This window comes from Oryza glaberrima, chromosome 8, assembly GCF_000147395.1.
Source record: "Oryza glaberrima chromosome 8, OglaRS2, whole genome shotgun sequence".
Taxonomy (NCBI): Eukaryota; Viridiplantae; Streptophyta; class Magnoliopsida; order Poales; family Poaceae; genus Oryza; species Oryza glaberrima.
The window spans coordinates 6,272,998-6,296,319 of NC_068333.1; the positions used below are offsets into that span (position 1 = coordinate 6,272,998).

General features: G+C 40.7%; 1 protein-coding gene and 1 pseudogene across 1 annotated transcript; both read left to right on the plus strand.

The window, feature by feature from the left end:
- Nucleotides 1-3,638: 3,638 nt before the first annotated feature.
- LOC127782089 (BTB/POZ and MATH domain-containing protein 2-like) lies at nt 3,639-4,701 on the plus strand (annotated as a pseudogene).
- Nucleotides 4,702-12,612: 7,911 nt separating this feature from the next.
- Nucleotides 12,613-13,981, plus strand: LOC127782969 (BTB/POZ and MATH domain-containing protein 2-like). The gene has a single exon (XM_052310262.1). The coding sequence runs from the start codon at nt 12,613-12,615 to the stop codon at nt 13,702-13,704; it is 1,092 nt and encodes a 363-aa protein (XP_052166222.1). The 3' UTR covers nt 13,705-13,981.
- Nucleotides 13,982-23,322: the final 9,341 nt, after the last annotated feature.

The following is a 23,322-nucleotide window of genomic DNA, read 5'->3' on the forward strand; positions in this document are numbered from 1 at the left end:
ATTTTGGAAATAAGTTTTGAAATAGTTTATTTTTAAATTTAAAAATTAAAAAAGTTCAAAAACCTTTTAAAAAAAAGTTATATGAGCCACAAGTCATATAACTTTTAATTTCGAGGCGGGTATTTTTCGCTCGCCCGGTCGCCCGCATTATTTCGGGACAAATTCGGGTCGAATATTCGGGTACCCGGGACTTTTCACGGGTCCAAATATGGGTATTTTATGGCGGATATGGGACCGGATTCGGGAACGTATTAACCGACGGATACAGGTTATCCGGTAAAAAATTCGGGTATTACCCGGATAAATATACAGATATTACTCGTATTATGTTTTTATGATGCACTTTTTGGTATTATGTATTGGTTCTACCATGATGTATTGTACCCTATTTATTTCCTAAGGTCCTAATGGCCTAATATAATCGTATTATGTATATGAATTGTTAAATGGTTATTGTCTACGTGATATATAAGATTGTTGCTTCGACTTGATATCCGAATAAATATTTGTAACCGATAGTGTATGTATCCATTTTGATACGTATTCGTTCCGTATTTTTTCCCGACATAATCCGAGTTTGTATCCATATGCACTATCCGTGTCCAACCCGATTCCGGTTATAAAAGGTGGGTTAGGATATGGGAAGGGTGAGATCTGACCGAACCCGACCCGTTTCCACCCTACTTATGGCTCGATTACTTTCTCTCCCCCGGTTCTCCCTAGCTTCTGACCTCATTTGGATACGTTCAAGGAAGGTTGTCGTCTCGTGTCAAAAAAAGTAAGTTTATCGCGTCTTCGGATTGGACTACAAATCCTTTAATGTCATTCTTTACCTGTATACTTATTCATATTTGTGTATATCTTATAATAGGTATTACTTTTGAATAGAAAAAATGCTTGTGCGTTGCGACGGGTGAATGATACTTTAATCATATTATTGTTAATTTTTTTCTAAAAAGTACATCCTCCATTTCAAAATTATGACGCCATTGACTTTTTCACAACGTTTGACCATTAATCTTATTAAAAATTTTGTATAGATATCATTTATTTTGTTGTGACTTGTTGTATCATCAAATAAAATATAATCTTAACATATACTTTTACATATTTATATTAATTTTTTGAATAAGACGAATGGTCAAATATTGTGGGAAAAGACAACGGTGTTATACAATTTGATAGTATTGATATCTAGTTTGAAACTTTTATTGGGATGATGGTCATATCTTGTACGTTGCTTTCTTATGACTTGGCAAGAGTTATGAAGCAATTAGGAGTCTGACTCTTCTCCTAAGTTAACATGCGAGTTTTTTTAAAAGAACTTCTTATATCACTCCTTATGTATTTCTAAAAGCAAACGAACTTGAAAACCGACTCAAATACAGATGACGTACCAAAATATCGGCGGAAACATCTTCAATTTTTATGTTTGATGTAGATAAATTAAAATCGGGAAGAGTGCTACTAATGGTGTATATTTTTTTTCTTTTTTTTTTATTAATGTGGTATAATAATTCCTAGTCTCTGGAGTGAACTTGTTGGTTCTTAGCTATATTTGGAACAAAGTTTGAAATCCAAAAGTTTTTTATATTTTAGCATGAAGAAAATTTTTTTATTTGCGATCCAAAATAAATAACACGCTCAAATATTTTTTTTAGTTAAATAGAGAAAAATTTTTGGCAGCAACTGAAAAATTACTCCTCGCAGTATGTATGTATGCATGTATATGTGTTGACATCGAGACTGACTCGGTTTTCGTTAAAGTGTTCTGCAATTGTAATCTATAGTGAATTATGCATGCATATGTGTTGACACTGAGACTGACTCGGTTTTCATCAGCAGTACATCTTTCTTTTTCTCTCACGGAACACAATCGGACTTGTATACATGCACGTTCTCGTGACAAACGTGAAGAAACCTTGCAGCTAGCTTCATCTGTTTCAGTTAAATACAAATAGAGTGTTTCCTAATACCATAACTTATTCAATAAATCTATATCTTTATACCAAAATCTCGGTAAAAACATCTTCAATTTTTATAGTGACTAGAAAAAATGCCCGTGCGTTACAACGGGTGAAGTCTATTTTAATATTATTATTGTTATATGGTTTAGTTAAGATAAAATTCACCGTGGGAGTTCGCTTAGATATTCTTAGAAAATCATGAGATGTAGTTAGGAGTCCGATCGTCTTAAGTTAGCATGCGAGTATTTTTAAACAGATTCCTTATATAATTGATGATTCCCTATGTATTACCAAAAGTGAACGATCTTAAAAACTGACTCAAATACGAATATGTATTTCCAAAAGCAAACGAACTTAAAAACCGACTCATACATGGATGACGTACCAAAATACCGACAAAAACATCTTCAATTTTTATAGGGACCTATTTTTATAATAGTAGAGATAGAGAAGAGATAGAGATAGAGATGGGGCATATCTAATGGGCGGGTGATCGCTCCCAGCGATCACCCGTCCATCCCCCTACTCCCCCTCTCTCTCCCCTCTTCCTCCTCCCCTTCTTCTCTTCTTACTACAGTAAACCATAAAAAAAATTTAAAAAAACAAAAATTTAGAAAAATTTATGTATAGAAATACTATATATAAAAAAATTGAATTCAAATTCAAATTTGAATCGGGTATGTAAACTTTTGACTTATAAACTTTGGGTTTATAAACTTTAGATGTATAGAAATACTATATATAGAAAATATTTGAATTCAAATTCAAATTTGAATCGGATATATAAACTTTTGACTTATAATCTTTTGGTCTCTAAACTTTAGATGTGTAAACTTGAGGTGTATAAACTTTAGGTGCATAAATTTACTAAGATAGGAAAATAATGCGGTGCCAAAAAAGAAAACCAGGTGGAGGGAGGGGGTGGACCCGATCGCTACCCCATGGGCTGGGCGATCGATCGCCCATTAGGGCATGTACAACGGTGTTTATTAGTGGTCTCTCTCTACTGCCATGCAAGTAAATTTGGTGACATGGAGGAAAGAGAAAAGAGTATGGTTGTTATGCATGACACCGGCTCAGAGTCGACTCTTAGCATTTATTAGAGCAAATTTTGTTGCATGGTGGTGAAAGAAAGGAAAGAAAAGTAAGAAAAAGTATTTTGATATATTAATGATTAGAGACCATATTGTCTCTAACTGTTGTAGGTTGCTAGTCTCTAGATAACGCAGAGCTCATATCCGACTCTACCTTTGTATATGCCCTTAGAGGTTTCGATAGAGATGGGCACGCTATAACTAAAACTATAAATAAGTTGGTCGAATTTCCATATCCGTACCCGACGGAATTGCATCCTGACGACCAAAAAATATAATCTGATCCGATTTGTAGTGCGTACGTACTCTGAATTCTCAAATAGGCATAGTCCGCGGTTACCACGTGAAAATTATTTCCATCTTTTCTCCTCATCAAGGAATAATACGATTTTCAACATTTGCAGGAACAAATCACAAAACATATCCTCCGCTTACATTGCCCATCGTTTCGTTTCTGCCCCCGACGAATTTAATTTCTTTCCTCGATTAATCTGGTTCAATTCTTTTCCCCTCATTTGGCTCGATTCCGACCTGGTTTGATCAGTTCTTGGAACTTGAAAGACAGAAACTGAAGAGGATGGGTTCCAAGAAGAGGATGTCAAGGTACGCCAAGAAGCACGAGAAGGCCACGCTCAAGTTCGACGTCGTTGGGTACAGCCTCAACGAGGGCATGGCCGCCGGCGAGTTCATCCGGTCGCCGGCCTTCGCCGTCGGCGGCTACGACTGGGCAATCCGCTTCTACCCCAACGGCGTTACGGTGACCATCCAAAGGCTCACCTCCCTCTCCCTGGAGCTCTTGACCAAGAATTGCAAGGTGCAAGCCGCCTATGACCTGCGATTCGTTAGCCACGCCACCGGTCAGCGAGAGAGTGTTTCTTCGCTATCAGAGCCAAGAATGTTCAGTAGCACCAGATGCCCTAAGCCTCAGCGCTCAAATCCGATGCAAAGATATCGTCTGGAGAAGGAAGAATCAGGCTACATCAAGGACGATTGCCTGAAAATCGAGTGTGTCCTGTCCGTAGTCCATAAACCGATCGTGTCCAACGCCAAGGGACGATCCGAAATCGAGGTGCCGCCGTCCGATTTATCGGATCATTTCGGCAAATTGCTGGAGGAAGAGGAAACCACAGACGTGGATTTCATTGTTGGGGGATCGAAGATTGCGGCGCATAAAAGCGTGCTCGCCCGTCTTCAAGGCGGAGCTCTACGGAGGGATGAAGGAGAGGGAGGCCCGTAGCGTGACCGTGGATGACACGCAGCCTGACGTTTTCAGGGCTCTCCTATATTTCATGTACACCGACTCGTTGCCCGACATGGACGACGTTGAAGATGCCGACTATGTTGAAATGATCAGGCTTCTACTCGTGGCCGCGGATAGATATGCCATGGATAGGATGAAGTTGCTGTGCGAAAGCGTCCTCGATGATTTACTTGATGCGGAGACAGTTGGAACTACGCTAGCTTTAGCTGATCAGCATAGCTGCAACAACCTTAAGGATGTTTGCGTTAAATTTATGGCTACTTCAAAAGGGATGGATGCTGTAATGGCAACTGAAGGCTATGATAATCTCAAGAGAAATTGTCCTTATGTCTTGATAGATGTGTTGGAGAAGGTTAGTAATAAGCTTCGTAGAAATTAAGATCAATATGTGAATCCCATATAGGCCAAGTTGATTCTGTGAATAGCCTGTCTATTTTTCAAGACTAGATCTGTTTAGACAACTTATACAACAATGGTATCACAGTTATGGCATTTTATGGCATTAGTAGTTTAATCGATCTACAAATCATTGCAAGCATGCATCTTCTGTTGCTTTAATTTTTCTTTTTCTGATTGGTTAATCCGGAACATATGTGCTCATGTTTTACTGCTACAATGGCAATTTTGGATAATCCTAAAATCAGAGGATTTTCTAGACTGTATTGCATGCTTTCTGTTAGTAGGTTACCCTGTAAATTCAGAGTAAAATCTAGCAAAACATCTTTTACACCCGCAAGCACTACGTATAGATGTTCTTTACCCTGTTGAACTTTATGGTGGTAAAATGTAGGCATGATTAACCTTATGCATTGAATTTTGAAGCTAAACAGGGGCAAGGCAATACATACTACATTGGCCTTGCTTGTTGTAACGAATATATTTTCTTCATCGAACATGTTTAGCCTCTTTGAACATGAAGATTAAATGTCTTTATTTTGGTAGAACTGAAAATTCAAAAAAGGTTTAGTGTTCAAACATCATTGCCCTTTAACATGAATAAATGAAAGCCAACCTGATAATTTCTCTGAACTTCCTAAAAGCTCATTTTGAATTGCCTCCTAGAGATACATACTGTCGTCTGTCAATATTGCATATGGAGCTTTTCTATTCATGAATTTGAGAAATAGTACGTAGGAGTACTTGTTAAAAAAATGACTTACACCCTAGAAAAAAAGAAAGACTTGCAGCTAATGTTTTTCATGAAAAAAAGGAAAGAAAGACTTGGTATGAGACTGAATAGTTAAAAAGAGTTCTCTACCTGGTTTATAGACAATATTGCAGATTTTCCTCCGTTGGCTCAACCAAAGAAGCAAATAATCACATGAATATCATAGTAGTCAACCGATCGATGTAGTTGTGTCAAATACAACAGCATCACTAAAAATATCTCATAAGACCGCAGTAAGTACTGATGACGCAAACGACCAGCAATATATTCCCAAGACTGCGTGTACTGATGATGCAATTATTCGAACAAGCAAATTCACATCTTTGTCTTTGTTGAAGTCATACTTGAAACTTGTATACTTGTGGGCAAGCAGAAATTCAGATCAACTGATGAGGGCTCGCTCAAATTTGTGCGATAGAGAAAGAGAGGGGAAACGGAGGATGAACCTGATGGCGTGTACCAGCGCTGGCGGCCGCGGGGGACTGCCTGCGACGAGGTAAAAAAGCCTGCCCATATGCAATCGGGAAATAACTACGACTCAGACGCCCGATTTTTCCCAAAATAACTCAGGCATCGTTTCACCCCTCGTAAAACAATGTTTTAGCGCTTAGTGAAAGAATATTTCAGTTCTTGAAAATAGTGAAACACAATTTGATCGCCAGATGAAATAATTTTCTTCAACCTATGAAACAAATGATTAAAGTCATTGAAATATCAACAAGATCCGAGTGAAATTGAGAAAAAAAATGAAACACCATAAAAAAAACTCCACTTAGGCATTGTTTAGTTCCCAAAACAAAAACTTTTTACCCATCACATCGAACGTTCGGACACATGCATGGAGTATTAAATATGGACAAAAAACCAATTACATAATTTGCGTGTAAATTGCGAGACGAATCTTTTAAGTCTAATTGCACCATGATTTGACAATGTTGTGCTACAGTAAACATTTGCTATTGACGGACTAATTAGGCTTAATAAATTCGTCTCACAGTTTCCTGGCAGAATCTGTAATTTGTTTTATTATTAGATAACGTATAATACTTCAAATGTGTGTCCGTATATCCAATGTGACACCCCAAAACAAAATTTTTTGGGAACTAAACCGGGCCTTAATCACTTCGATCTAACTAATAAAACATCTATATACATAGATTGGAATTATCGAAAAATCACCCAAAAAATACCAGCTATATACACTTCTTCCTTCTCTCCAGTGGTTAGCTAGATCGTCGTCCCGAGCCGCGTCGTGAGGGTGGCGGCCATGGCTGCTACGGTGGCTGTCGGGTCAAGGCTACGAATCTGGTTGTTGTCATCGTCGCTGCAACCACTGGCGGACTTGTTCGGCGATGTCGTCGTACGGATGAGGAGTGAGAGGAGAAGAGAACAGTGTAGAGAGAGAAGGGGAATGGATAAGATTGAGAGAGGAGAGAAAAGGGCAGTGGGATGCAAAAAGCCCGATATTCTCTTTCCAATCTGGTGCCTGAGCCAGAGCGTTTTCGTATGCAATCGTGTTCATTCACCCTATACGTGTTCGTTCACCCTATACGGGCCTCCGCGCCGATCCAAAGTAACAGAGAAATAGGACATGAAATCGCGCGATAACCTGTTCTCGTTACCGATTTGACACCGAACAAGAAGGGGGAATTTAACTATTTGCCACTTTTAAGTTTGGTAATTATCCAAATACCCTTCTTAGGTTTGCACTTTTTTTTTCTCCTCTTAAGAGGTGGTCCCTTAACTATTTGCCACTTTTACTCACATGGCATACCAGCGTGGCAAACTCGTGTAAAAACATTGTGGGACCCACTTGTTAATCTCTCACTGCCCTTCATCTCCCCCGCGCTCGTCGCCGGCTCGCCACCGCCGCCCCTCTTCTGCACCACCCGGTCACCCGTGCCCCATCCACGCCGGCGCCGCCTCGTGGCCGACCACCGCCGGGAACCGTGTAGGATCAAGGAGGCCGACTAGAGGGGAGATGAATAGGCGGTTTTAAAACTTTTGGCTAAAACCGAGTTTTGTATGTGGAAGCGTAAATCAAAACGGTTTTGCACAATTCAAAACCTAAAACAACTAGTCTCAAGTAAGTACACAAAGAAGCTAGCCTATGTTAAGATTTGCAAGCCTAGGGTGATAATAGCACAAATAATCTCTAGTATGTAAACTTGCTCAAATGTAAATGCAACAAATAAATGAGACAAGAGACAAGGAATTTTTCACCGAGGTTCGGAAACTCGCCGGTTTCCTAATTCCCGTTGAGGCGAGCCCAACTCTACCGCTCAACCACAAAGCCACCGCACGCCCCCTTCGTCAAGGGTCCCGCAAGGTGGGAGCCGGCCCACGGAGAGGACTATCCAAGCCTCGATCACTAGGGTAGTTCTTCCTTCACTGCGAAGGTGGTGAACTCCAAACCACTCACAAACGGCGCCAGGCCTCCTCCACAATCTCCTCGGAGAGGTCACCGGACAACACCTCCACAAGCCTTCTAGGAGGCGGCAACCTCCAAGAGTAACAAGTCTAGGATGCTTGCCGAGGATGATCAAGTGCCACACTAGCTATAACAATGAAATAATGCACTTGGATTGGCTTAACTCACTCTCTAACACCTCACGAGATAAACTAAGTACACAAGGGTGTGAGAGCTCTTGCAAGGGTTCAAGATAATGCAATGGAGTGCCAAAACATTACCCTTACTGCTGGGGAGTGGGTATATATACCCCCAACCACCAAAACTAGCCGTTGGGGTTGAAATCCCCCAACTCTGTGCTCTTCCGGTTAGACTGCCATAGTGTGGCCGGTCAGACCGGACTACTTTGTAACGGCTAGTTGCCGTTACAAGGCAATCATTGAGCCCACTCAACCTGGCCGGTCTGACCGCAGTGTAGTGGCCGGTCAGACCGTCCACGGCTCGGTCAGACCGCCAGGGGCTTGATCTGACCGGTTGCGGCTCTAGCGGCTCTAGATCGCCAAGACGAGACCTCCTTCAAAATTAGGATGAGCGGTCAGACCGCCATGGGATGGGCGGTCAGACCGGAAAACATACTTCGGTCAGACCGCCATAAGGTTTGCGGTCAGACCGCAGGTCACTTTTCAGCTCAACTGGCCGTTAGTAAAACGACGATATCTCTTGACTCGGGTCTCGGAATTTGATATTCTTGGACTCTATGGAAAGCTTATTCAAAGGGCTATCCAACCCATGAACAATTCATCCAAGAAACACAACTTAATTCAGGGAGAAAGGGCTCACTCTCCAAAGGATATCCACCGGACATACCCACAAGATGTCACTCACTCCTATTGGACATACCCACTTCTCTTTGTTTGGGACATGAGAAAACTCATCACACTTGGCTAGACAAGACCACCAAATGCACCTACATGCATATGAACTAATATGGCACAAGATCATCCACGTGCTCGCTTCATAGACCCCTCTTGATAGTACGGTGCCTATCTAGCAAATCCGGTCTACACCAAACACCAAGACCGGGAAAAGACTACGAAAACATTCTTAGTTCAATTATACCTTTGCCTTGTGCCATCCAACTTGGGGTCAATGCTTGAGCCAAGATCAACACTCGTGACCATTCACTTGAACCATGTTTATGCCGAGGTCTTGACCATCCTTTGTTAAGGCTTTCTTCTCATCACAATCTTAACTTCATTCTTGTCGACATGGCGATGTCCTTGGCTTGGTGATCATCAACCCATGGTGTCATCCATTAGCCTCATCACAATTAGACCTATTCCTTTGCACATCTCAAAGGAGAACATTAGTACCAACAAATCGGTTGTCATCCTCCACTCGGTGACCAACCGGTTGCATATGAAAGATATGGATATGTTTGTTGAGTATTCATTAACATCACAAGTGTCATATACTCGTATGCAAGCTCAAATACAAAGATCCAATATAAATAATAGGTGAACAACATGGATCTAGAACATGCACAATAAATGTATAGGATTTGCTCCCCCTAAATATATGCATACAAATAAATATACAAGAGATGAAAGTGTATGCATAATTAGAGAATGACCAATGGAGGTTTATCCTATAGACATAGAGAAGGCATATGTAGGAATGATGTAGACCAACATAAAACATATACCTTCATGATCTACATGTTCTCAATGTAAATGAGACTAAATAAGATAAGACTCAAGTAAACATTAGTCTCATACTTATATATCAATAACATGGAAATCATATATATGAACCTATCAAAAAGTAGGAGATGAGAAGTGGTACATATCATTTTATCTTCATGCATTTCATCCTTGTCATGATTAAGTTCCATCACAAAAGAATGCATGTCTTCCACATCTCATTATCGGGAAATAACCTAGTAGACAACTTATGCAAAAGAGAGGTTAATCCCATAAACATCGGTTTATCATCTATCACCAAAGTAACAATTACACAAATTGTTTAATCCAAGATCTTTCAATCTTTTCTCTCTTTGGTGATGGATAATAACCCGATATAAACAATATAGAGAGATGAGATGAAAGATGATTTCAAATCAAGATAGAAATCTTATAATAAACAAAATATAGAATAAGCTCCCCATCAAGATGTGCATACATATGGATATAAAGGAACACATATGCACATAATCAATCAAGATCAATGAGGGAGCTCACACTATATTTTGGATCCACAAGAGAGACCAAGTTAGAATATGTGAAGTTTAATACATACCTCTCATCATTTTTATTTTCATATCCAAATGAGACTAGTCAAAGAAAGGCTCATAAAAACGTTAGTCTCATATAATTAGATTTGTCATTAATCACCAAAACCAAATTAAGGCACTTGAACTTACAAACCGTCCCGCAGCCGCCGCCCCATTGTTGCAGTTAACGGGGAGGAGGACAAGCGCTATGTTGAGCTTCAGCGTCTCGGCGATGCCCTTCGCGGCGTACCCCATCACCCAGAACGCCGGCGTGCAGCGGTACTGCACGAACTTCCACGCGAAGAGCCCCGCCATGGCATTGAACCAGAGCGCCAGCACCCACGCACACTGCCACCTGCGCCCTTACCGCCGTTCGCCGCGGGCTCCACTGCCGCCTCCAGTCCCCCACCTCGGCTCCTCCCCTCCGACGGCCCTTGCCCCTGCCTTTGCCCACCCTGCTGCCCTCCACTGTGGCCGCCGCCGAGGTTCTGGCTCCACTACCCTGCCCTTGCCCACCCTATTGCCCTCTGCCTCCACCGTCATTGCCGCCGCCGCCGCCGAGGTTTTGGCTCCACTACGCCGCCCGGCGATGAGGGCCCTAGCGTTGGTTACAGAGCGGTGCTGGCGGTGGTTGCCCGAGAGGCAGCACCAGCGTCAATGGGGCGGCCGCAGCCATGCGGTGGAGAAGAGGGGCGGCGGTGGTGAGCCGGCGACGAACGCGGGGGGAGATGAAGGGTAGTGAGAGACTAACGAGTGGGTCCCACAACATTTTTCACCCGAGTTTACCACGCTGGCATGCTACATGGGCAAAAGTGGCAAATAGTTAAGGGACCACCTTTTAAAAGGGGCAAAAAAAAATTAGTGCAAACCTAAGAAGGACATTTGGATAAGGGCTTATTCGTTTGAATTGCAAAGGAAAATCATAGGAATAGGAATGGGTTTTAAACTACCATTCGTTTTATAGGAATGCACCATAGGAAAACTATAGGAAAGTTTTCCATTCCTCCATTTTTGAAGGAAAAGCATAGGAAAAAATAATCCACTCCAACCTAATGTTTGTATTCTTTTGAATGGCTTGCTCAACAACATAGGAAAAATTCCTGTGTTTTTCAATCCATAGTTTTGCACATGTATTCCTATAGTATTCCTATGTTTTTTCTATTCCTACGTTTTGAAATCCCGTGAACCGAATGAATCCTAATTGCCAAACCCAAAAGTGGCAAATAGTTAAATTCCCCCACAAAGCGATGTGTTTTTTCCTAGTGTCAACCGAATAGGACTGGGCTATGTACAACATAGTACGGGCACGCCTAATGGGCGGGGGATCGCTCCCAGCGATCACCCGTCCGTCCCCCTACTCCCCCCTCTCTCTTCCCTCTTCCTCCTCCCCTTTTCTCTTCTTACTACAGTAAACCACAAAAAAAATTTTAAAAAAACAAAAAGTTAGAAAAATTTATGTATAGAAATACTATATATAAAAAATTTGAATTCAAATTCAAATTTGAATCGGGTATATAAACTTTTGACTTATAAACTTTGGGTCTATAAACTTTAGGTGTATAAACTTTAGATGTATAGAAATACTAAATATAGAAAATATTTGAATTCAAATTCAAATTTGAATCGAATATAATTCAAATTCAAATTCAAATTTAAATCAGGTATGTAAACTTTTGACTTATAAACTTTGTATCTATAAACTTTAGGCGTATAAACTTTAGATGTATAGAAATACTATATATAGAAAATATTTGAATTCAAATTCAAATTTAAATCGGATATAATTCAAATTTAAATTTGAAACGGGTATATAAACTTTTGACTTATAAACTTTAGGTCTATAAACTTTAGATGTATAGAAATACTATAAAAATATTTGAATTCAAACTTAAATTTAAATCGGATATATAAACTTTTATTTATAAACTTTGGGTCTATAAACTTTAGGTGTATAAATTTACTAAAATAGGAAAGTAATGCGGTGCCAAAAAAAAACGTGGAGGGAGGGAGGGGGGAGGGGTGGTGATCGCTACCCGATCGCCCCGATCGATAGCGCATTAGAGTTTCCGACATAGTACGGGACTTTGAGTTTGGATTGAATTGGAATACAAAGATCCAAGAAAAAGTTGGATTTCCAATTGGAAGGGGCAAAATATAAAAATTCACTGCCTAGGGTTTAATGTAGGAGATCGAAGAGGCGTCTCCTCCTCCTCGCCGTCGTCGCTCACCATCTTTCGCCGCAACCGCCGCCGGGCCGCCGCCGCCGATCGCCTCTTCCCTTGACGCACCCAAGGTTGGTATCCATCAGCTTCACCCCGCGCTTCCTCCTCCTCCGCCTCCGCCACCGCAAGAAGAGCTAGCTTGCCTCTTCCCCCCGGATTTGATCCGATCCCCCCAACCTGCTCTGATCGATCGATTCTTGGAAATTTCGCAGCCGGGGATGGTGTCCAAGAAGAAGAAGACGACGGCGTCGAGGCACACCACGGAGTCGGAGGAAGGCACGCACTCGTTCGAGATCGTCGGGTACAGCCTCCAGAAGGGCATCGGCGTGGACGAGTTCATCGAATCGGCCACCTTCGCCGTCGGCGGCTACGACTGGTGCATCCGCTTCTACCCCCACGGCAAGGGCGATGGTGCCAAGGACTACATCTCGGTGTATCTCGAGCTCTTGACCAAGAACTGCGCCGTCCGGGCGGCCTACGACCTGAGATTGGTTAAACATGCCACCGGGTTGCCAATGAGTGTCTACTCTGAAACAACTCACAGAATGTTCAATTCTGATGACAGTAGCAAATTTGCTCCGCATTATGCGACTTTCATGAATAGAAGTCATCTGGAGATGGAAGCGTCAGGCTACATTAAGGACGATCGCCTCACCATCGAATGCTTTCTTACCGTCATCGTCAAGGAATCGATGGCGTCTAATACCGTGAAGGCCCATGAATTAATCAATGTGCCGCCGTCAGATTTATCGGAAAATTTTGGCGAATTGTTGGAGAAGGGGGAAGGGTCGGATGTGACTTTCGTTGTTGGAGGAGAGAAAATCGCCGCTCACAAGATCATCCTTGCAGCACGGTCATCCGTCTTCAAGGCGGAGCTCTATGGGCAGATGAAGGAGAAGAGGGCCCGGCGGGTAACCGTGGAAGACATGCAGCCTGATGTTTTCAGGGGCCTCCTGCATTTCATCTACACCGATTCGTTGCCGGACATGGATGTTCTCAGTGACGACGACTACTATGAGATGATCAGGCTTTTGCTTGTGGCTGCTGATAGGTATGCCATGGACAGGATGAAGTTGCAGTGCGAAAGCATCCTTGGCGAGCATCTTGATGTGCAGACCGTCGCAACTACATTGGCTTTAGCTGATCAGCATAACTGCAATGGCCTTAAAGATGTTTGCATTGAATTTATCACCAATCAAAACAAGATGGATGATGTGGTGGCAACTGAAGGCTATGCTGATCTCAAGAGAACTTGCCCATCTGTCTTAGTTGATGTATTCGAGAAGGCAAGTAAGTTCCGTAGAATTTAAATGCTAATGAACCCCCTTCTATTTAGGTGGTGTATAGGAGTAGGTTCTAGTTCTTAAATTGTATGAATAGCATGTCTGTTTTGCAAGAGCAGCTCTGCTAACACCGTGGGTTCTATGTGCTTTGTTAAATTGTGATCTCCTTTTGGGGAAAAGTGTTAGATGAACAATAGTTGGATATCGATGTAAAGAGCTGTCATAGCCTCAAGTTCTCAAGTGCTGAGTCAAACAACATTAGAAAAAAGTTCCATTCCACTGAGTGTGGGAATATAGCAGCATAACTAGCAACACACTGATGCTGTCATTTTAATATTCTGTTATATATTGCCTGCAGAGACATGGCATTTTGCGGCATGACTAGTTTAATTGGTCTTTAGTGCCGGTATGATCGTTTAATTGATCAATCATTGCAATAATTTTGTATAGTTGAAATTTGTTTGGATGATCGTGTTCATGATTAATGTTTGGTTATCTGGTTAGCTGTAAGGCTTTTAAGTTTCATCTGGCGTTCGAGTCCAATGGCTAAACCTGGTTATATTGCATCAAGTCTATATTAACGAATAATTACTCCATAGCTTTGCGTGCTCATGTTTTACTGCTACAATGGGAACTTTGGATAGTTCATAATTATCAGAGAATTTTATTGACTGCATTGGTGTTCTATTAGTTATGCAGAGTAAAAACTAATTATCTTTTACAACAGCAAGCACAATGTAGAGAAATTCTTTACCATGTTGAACCTTATGAAGGTGGTAAAATGTAAGCCTGAACAGCAGTACACTTGAAATTTTTGTAATGCTAAACAGGGGCTATGTAATGCTGTTCTGCATTGCCGTGATTTTTGTAATGAATGCCCTCTTTTTCATCCAACGGTGTCAACGAAGGTTGAAGATGATGTTTGGCCTCATAGAACTGAAAACTCAAAAATGTTTTCTATTGAAACATTGCCCTTTAGCCTGAACTCGATTACTTCTGATCTTGTTACTGTTAAATGTTAGGATCTGGTGTAATATGTAGAGCATAACCTGATTACTTGGTAAGGCAGGTTAATATGTGCATAGCATTTACTTAATTAGGTATATGACATACATCATTTAGGAACTTCTGCTATTTGTTTAGTGGTGATTAGTGAACTCTTTTTTTAAGGGAAGATTAGTGAACTCATGAGACTCGCAAGTAGATGCTTGATTAGTTTGTATTGCAAAACTGTGCCATATCAGTTATCCATTGAAGAACTCAACTTTCAGAAATATTGGAAGCATTTAGCCAAGTCCAAATGTGATTTTCATTGTTTCTCTTAACTTTGAATATTCATTCTACAATTATCCTGGCCTGAAAGCTATCTTGTGCAATCCAAGGTCTAACAACTTGTTCCTTGTCAGTTAATTTCCTCCTACAGACAACACGCGGTGGTAGAGCATCAAAAGACAGTTTTGCATGCACACAGACCACAATTTGTTTCTTTTTTGTATTAAAATTTAATTAAAATCAGTTATTTCAGTTTGGTTGGGTTAATCGTCATGTAAGATAGAGGATTTCTAGTATAAGCTGTGCATTCTGTGTTTGTTGCGCAGCTTGGCTTCAGCTAAAGCTTTTTTTTTTTTTTACTGAAACATGTTCAGAGATAGTGCTTCAACATGGTTAATTTGCTAATCAGTTGATTCATGAAGGAAATATACAGTGTCTTTGCAGTTACACTAGTAAGGGAGAATATCACTGTATGTGATTTAAAATCTCCTGGCATTTTTTTTATTGTACTGTGGATTATGTACATCTGAATGCATAATTTTTTTTTTGTTTTGCGGGGGAATATCTGAATGCATAAGTAATTTTAAACCTTGTTACAACAGTCTTTTGCTAGTGTCAACAAAACCTTTAATTTTAAAATTCAAATGCTTCCGATAACAACCTCTTTAATCTAAAAACAGAACTAGATAAAGCGCTTTTGAAAAACCTGGTGATGTGATACCAGACTGTTGTCGAAACGATAACCGCATACGTCGAAAGACGTGGATACTCAATAGTGGTTGGAAAGAAACGGAGTGTATTAAATTTTGAATCTCTCTCTTCGGGGATCCCCCCTATTACATGGCCCTAGGAGACTATTTATAGCCCCATTACAGGTTCTTACTACTAGGGTTTAGGTTATACAGGGGAATTTACATGATTACCCTTACGAAAGGGACATTTACAGGGGTACATAAAGTTATGGAGGCTCACGGGCCCCTGATGGGCCGTCGGGCGATCGCCGGCCCTATAGCCCCCAGGCTTGACGGGCCGGGAAGGCTTCTTCGGCCCTTGCGGAGGCGAACCTGCCATGGTGAAGCCGTCTTCCTTCGGCAGATGCTCTTCGCCTTGCACCCTTCGCCTGGGACGCCTCTGGCCTGGCAAGGTACTCTTCGCTTCTCGCCGTTCTTGCTCCATAGTCTTCGCCAGGGGTTTCGGTAGATTTGGTCGAAGGGCCTCATGCCATCCGCCAACACATACATTTCATTTTCCAGAATTTCTCAACTGTCTTGACATATCCTTTTCAGACAGGTAATAATTTATTCTAGGAAATTATGTGCAGTGGCATTGCCTTAAATAGCAAAATCGCCGTAAATAAAAATCAAGTTTGAATCCTAGCCCGAGTAAAATCGAAAAAAAAAACCCATAAAAACAATACTCGGAGCACTCACCAGAGGACACCAGGAATGGATGAGAGTTTACGCTACACAACAATTGATTGACAATTTTGTTACAATTGTCAGGCAATTTTGGTGCAGATTTTATTTGCTTGATGAAATCTCCTTTATCTAAACAAACAATAATATTAGGGAAAACTACAAATTTAAGATGATGGTTAAGCACGAAATGACTTGTCCCCCATATGAGAGCAATCAGCAGCCTGCAGTTTGTTTGCTTTGCATCTGGCCGAAATGTACATCTTCTGGAACATTTTTGGTGAGCTCTTTCTGGAAGCAAATCGACGAGGCAAGGGGTGTAAGGGAATGACATCTCCATGCCCCTATTGTACTCATTTACAAGATTTTGACCTAAGTACTGAACCTTGGAGCTGCTCAGATGGCAAGCTACCACTCCAGATTTCCAGAAGAATGCATCAAGTGACAACCTCCTTGTATGGATGAAACCCGAGGAAGTCGAAGAATTTAGGAAACCTCCATCCCTTTTCTTCGCTCTCGTCAAGATCCCCGATAATGTTATCGTCGTCAGAGTTCCATTCAGATTCATTATGAACATCATCAGATTCATACAAGATCCTCCACACTTTGTTGATATTTTCATGATAGCATTAGAGGGTTTCTAACATCTTGGGTAGGGGAGCGAGGTTCACATCATACTTGAGCACCCACTTTGACATATCATGTGATTCGTCGAGTGTCCACACCCAAAGATGATAACTCCGACGCTTTGTGTAGTACTACCTCCATATTTAAATGTATGACGCCGTTGACTTTTTTGTTCAACGTTTGACCATTCGTTTTATTCAAAAAATTTATGTAATTATCATTTATTTTATTGTGACTTGATTCGTCATAAAATATTCTTTAAGCATGACATAAATATTTTGATATTTACACAAAAATTTTGAATAAAACGAATGGTCAAACGTTGGTCAAAAAGTCAACGGCGTCGTACATTAAAAAACGAAGGGAGTATATCCCAGTTTCTGATCTTCCAAGAAAGCTATATGCATATTCCTCAACATCTGTTGTTATGTTTTCACTAGGCACATTTGTTGGTGTTTTGATTACACGGTACTTAGTAGGGTTGTCAACGAGCCGAGCTCGAGCGAGTTTACCTATATAGGCTCGAGCTTACCTATTTCTAAGCCTGTTTAAACAACAAGCTTAGAAATAGGCTCGAGCTCGGCTCGCTCTAGCCTCGAGCTTTCTCGAGCCTAACTCGTGTGCCCTCAAATAACCAATACAGATGAAAGGAGGCTGCATGTATGCTTGTCGAGTACTACTAGTACTAGTAGCTTTTTCAAACATGATATGACAACCAGTAGTACTATTAAATAGAGCTGCATGCATGCTAGTAGTACTACTCCCTCCGTCTCAATATAGTGGAAGTTTTTGACTTTGTACTTTCAACATTTGACCATTCGTTTTATTTGAAAAATTAGTATAAATATAAAAAAAAGATAAGTCATATGTAAAGTATTTTTGATAATAAAGCAATTGACAAACAAAATAAATAATAATTTCAAAATTTTTTGAATAAGACGAATGATCAAAAATTATAAACAAAAACTCAAAAAGACAAGTAATATGGGACGGAGGTAGTAATAGGCTAGTGCTGCATAGTAAAGTAGTACTAGTAGGCTAGTGCCTGCACGGTGCAGCCCTGCACGCTCTGTGTTTCTATATAGCTTTTCATTGGGAGTAGGAGCAGTACTAACTGTTGCATTGAAAATTTAAGAACTTGACAGAGGGAAATCTGGGCTCGACGAGCTATTCGAGCTCGGCTCGTCAAGCTCGCAAGCTTGGAGCTAGGCTTGAGCTCGGCTTGAATTGTTGACGAATCGAGCTCGAGCCGAGTATACAGCAAGCCGAGCTCAAACAGCTCGTGAGTCTCGAGCTTTTTTGACAGCCCTAGTACTTAGCGTCCAACATGGACAGCCTACAAATCACCATAAGAATAGTTGTTTGCTGTATAGGCATATCATTTCAATGAAAATATTTCTGTGAAAAATGATAGGGATTAATCGGTTATTTTGATGAGACAGAAGACGGTGGATCACATAACCATACAAGAAAATACGACATTTTCCCTTAGTTGAGCTATATGACAACTATCGGTCTAATGAAAAGCTTAATCATTAAGGTTGAAGGGGGTGGATTGTCTTCATGTCATTAAACCATTATCGACGCGGTAATCGTTTACTCCGTAAAACAATTGCAAACCTCGAAATAACAATGAAACTGATCTAATGCTAGCAAAAACAAAAGACGACTAGCATTCTATATATTCATCATTTAACATTATCAATTATCACTAGTTTGTGTACATAAGACATTTACAATGGGATCGATTGGTTTCTATTTAGTGATCAGATTGTGTACATTTGGCCCTTCTATATTTAAGAAACCATGATTAATTATACTTGAACGCTCTATTCATTAAGGCTGGAGGCAACAAAACCAGGCTAAAACAGCCTTGCCAAGTGTATCTTGCTACAGCAGACTAAAGCAGATCGATGCAGTTTATGCAATATGACAGATTGGTTTTTTGTTACTTGTTAGTGATCAGATTGTGTAGGCCCTTTTGTATTTAAGAAAACATTGATACTTGTATTGAATGTTCTATTCACTAATGTTGCAGGTAACAAATTAAATTAGGCTAAAACAGCCTTGCCAAGTGCTTCTTGCTACAGTAAACTAAAGCAGATGGAGTTTATGCATTAGCAGTGCAAACCTTATAACAAAATAACCTTGGCAGTGAACGTAGAGCGCACCACTCCAGTACTCTGCGTGGAGCATTTTCGGACAGCACCTCTGATGAATTCCCTGCCATGTTGGCGAACACCAGCAACGTGTGCAAAGACAGTGGCCACTGTTAGTTAGAGTGCGCAGCCCAGCCCACCAACTGTGGGCCACTCAGATCACATTGGGCTTGCTCCATCAACAAGCCCAACCGAAGCCACAACTTTAGATTCTGGACCTACACAACCCAAAAAACTAGTCTGATGGGTGAGGACCGCCCCCACCTTTTAAGTCGTGCTCCCTCCTCATCAATTACCGATGTGGGACTAAACCCAACAGCCATTCTGCTCTGGCGTCCTCACCCACAAGTTCACCTCTGCGGCGCTTCTCCTCAGTAGGAATTTCAGGCGCACCTGGGATCAACAACACCTCATAGTGCAGCGACTCTACAGGGTCGAAGACGAGGTACGCATCACTGACGCATAGCTATCATACTTTCTGAACGGCGGAAGCTGGACCCATCGACGTGTCGCGGGGTTGCAGACGAATAGGTTGCGCCCATCCCAGTCATCATTGCTGTACAGGATGAGGCCATTGCAGTGGCCCGCTACCTTGTTCCAATACCATCCTCATTCCTCCAGTGTCGACGGGTAAAAAGCCGAAAAACCCATCAATCCTGCAGCCTATGGGGTAGCTAGGGCTAGAGAAGAAGTGTGTCACGTCGTGGTCGAGGTAGTTGGAAAAGATACCGTGCACGGAGTGCGGCAGCACGTGTGGGAGCAGCAGCCAGTGGGTGTCGATGATAGTGCACCATTCCTTGGACACGCACCGGGAGGCGGCAAGGCTCCTTGCGGGGAGGCAGCGGAGCACTTTTATGAGCACATCGTTAGGGAGACAGTCCATTGCGCACCCTTAATTTTCCTGGATGCATGAGGCATTTGTTAGAAATTTTATTTGTGCCTTGTTTATTATCATACTGTCATACTCATAAAGGTAGTCATACTCATCAAGGTAGTCATACTCATAAAGGTATGGTACGAAGCAAGTGGCAGTTTTTAACCAATGTGAGACGACGCAAAGAGTTCTTGCAACAAAATATTGGTGGCATTACCTTCTTATAAAAAAGAATTATGCTTGGTATGATTGTTATCCGGATCAAAACAACTAAAACCGTAAAACCGTATGCATAGCAGCAAAAAAAAAAAACACAGAGAGTTCATGTGATACTGTACCTCGATGACGGTTTTAAAAAAAGCAGACAATATAGTGTTCTCATCCTAACCTTAATCTATTTAAAAATAGTGTAAAATTCCTTATATTTGTGTACTCTAAGCAGCTACTGTCCTAAAAAAAAAGCCAATACTAATTATAAACCTGGACACACACGTCCAGATTCGTTGCTAGAATTTGGTTTTTTATGGGACGAGAGGGTATATGGGATCATTAGAGTGAATGAAAGTGGGACAAGATGTCAAATAATCGAAGCCCATTTCAAGAGGTGTTAAATTAACAAATTTCTCACGATAAGTCTATGTACATTACATGTGTATCGTATATATGAAAAAAAAAACAAAAAAAAGGTTAATTGGATCCATGCCATTATAAATTCTTCAGTTTTGAAATATGCCATTACTATTCAACTATTTGCAGCCATGCCATTACAATTTTTCAGATATTTGAAACATGTCACTACATACTCATTCAATGTGTTTAACAAAATTTTTGGACGGAATTGCCCTCGTCTTCTTCCTTTGCTCCTTTCTTCCCATTTCTTCCCCTCCTAGATCTGGCAACTTATCTTCTTCCTTCCCATCTCCTTTCACGGCAATGGCGCTGGCGTTGTGATACACCATCCAGTTCCTCTTGTTCCCTTCGCTGGCTGCATCGCCACCATCCCAGTTCATGCCCTCCCCAAGGTCCACTGCTTCCCTGTGACAACTATCGTGCGGAGCTCGTCGCTGCAGAAAGTCCAACTCCCACACGCCAAGGGTGTACCGGCATATCGCTGTGTGCAGCCGGTGTCATTCGCCTGCAGCGGCTTCACCAAGGCATGGTCCAGCGACCATGTGCTCATCGGCAGGCACACGCTATGCATGTTCCTGACAAAGTGACATTTTACTGTGTCCTCCTAATCTCAAATCGAAATTTGCTTTTTATGTGCCTAATCGAGTTTCTCAAAGATCCTAAAATCCGTTCCACTAGCTTCTGCCTAGCAGTAACCAACCAACCACTAGTAGGTCCTCCAGCAGCAAGAAACCAACCAAACAACAAGAAATGGGAGGAAGAAGATGAACCGGAGAGATGGGAGGAGACAAATGAAGAAGATGAGGGTAATTCGGTCCAAAAATTTTACTAAATATATTGAACGGGCATGTAGTGGTATGTTTCAAATATCTCAAAAATTATAATGGCATGGCTGCAAATAGTTGAATAGTAATGGTATATTTCAAAACTGAAGAATTTATAATGGCATGGATCCAATTAATCCAAAAAAGAACTTATGATCCGCAAGGACGAACTATCTATCCAGATGTAATTAAGCGCGGGAATCGGGAACAAGACAAGTAGTGAAACACAGAACTATACCAGTAGCGGCGGAGCGGCTCGAGGTTGTTTATGGCAGCAGGAGGCAGGGGACGGATCACGGATTGACTGCTGTGGGGAGCTCGCTCACCCGTGCGGCGACGCGCCGGCGGCGTTGCCGGCGGAGAGGCCGAGGAGGAGGAGGAGAAGGGGAGGGGTGGTGATTTTTCTAGGGTCTCACCCCCAGGGTGGATGACGGAGAGGCCGAGGAGGAGGAGAAGGGGAGGGGTGGCGATTTTTCTAGGGTCTCACCCCCAGGGTGGATGGCGGAGAGAGGCGGAATCACCCTCTTTTGCCTTATTATTGGTCATTGAATTCTCATTTGTTTTATATTTTTCTAAATACTAAAAAAATGCCCTTATTATTATTATATGGTTTAGTTAAAATAAAATTCATTCTGTTAAATTCGCTTGGATATATATTTTGTTAGAAAATCATGTGCTACAATTAAAACGATCATCTTAGTGAGTTTTTTAAAGAGATGTTTTATATGATTCCTTCTATATATTTTCAAAAACGAACTAACTTAAAAACCGACTCAAATACGGATTTGTGTTTTTAAACGAACTTAACAACCGACTCATACACAGATGATATACCAATATAAATATCTTCAATTTTTATAATAGTAGAGATAGAGATTATACTCTCTTCGTCCCATAGTATAAGGGATTTTGGATGGATATGACACATGCTGAGTACAACTAATCTGTCGATGCGTCACATCCACCCAAAATCACTTATAAAACAACAATTTTTGCTCTCTTCATTTTATATTATAAAACATTTTAGCCCTTTCCATAGTAGTTTTACTATATTTATTGAAAAAATAGTAATTTCTACATTATCAAATTAATGTTGAATAAAATATATTTATCACTATATTTTTCTATATTTTTCTATAAACTTAGTTAAAAAATTTTGACTAGAAAAAAAATCAGAACATATTACTCCCTCCATTTCAAAATATAAAGCACAATCACCCTTAACAAAAAATTAAGAAACTATTATTACCAGATTTTCGTTTGAACCATTTTAATAAATATAATGCATACATCCAATAGAATTAGAAAAATTGAGAGTAAATAATTTAATAAATAATAACTTATTAGAAAATAAGTGCTAAGTTAATTACATGTATTAATGCATATGCTCTGTATTATAAATATTTTTCAAAAAAGTAGTTGAAATGGAGAGAGTATATGTGGGAGTAATTAATAAATTCAAGCACATATTAACAGTCATAATTATCCTTCCAAATTAAGCACACATGCAGAAATAACGGGTGCAATAAAAAGTTGCAACTTTCTACCGAATGTTAATATGCACATCCATGCATGACATTAAATATTATTTTGTTTCAAAGTTCTCTAAATATTTTATAAAATACAGTATAAAGGCAGACACTCATAATACGCGCACGCACACATCTACCTCTATGAGCATATTCGGAAGACTAAAGCCGACATATATATCTTGACATTGACGAAATAACCATGAATATCTTACTGTAAATGGGTACGATATATCTCTAAATATTATTTTGTTTGGAGGTTCCTCACAAATGAAGGTAATTACGAATTATGAAACGAAAATGCATCACATCAAA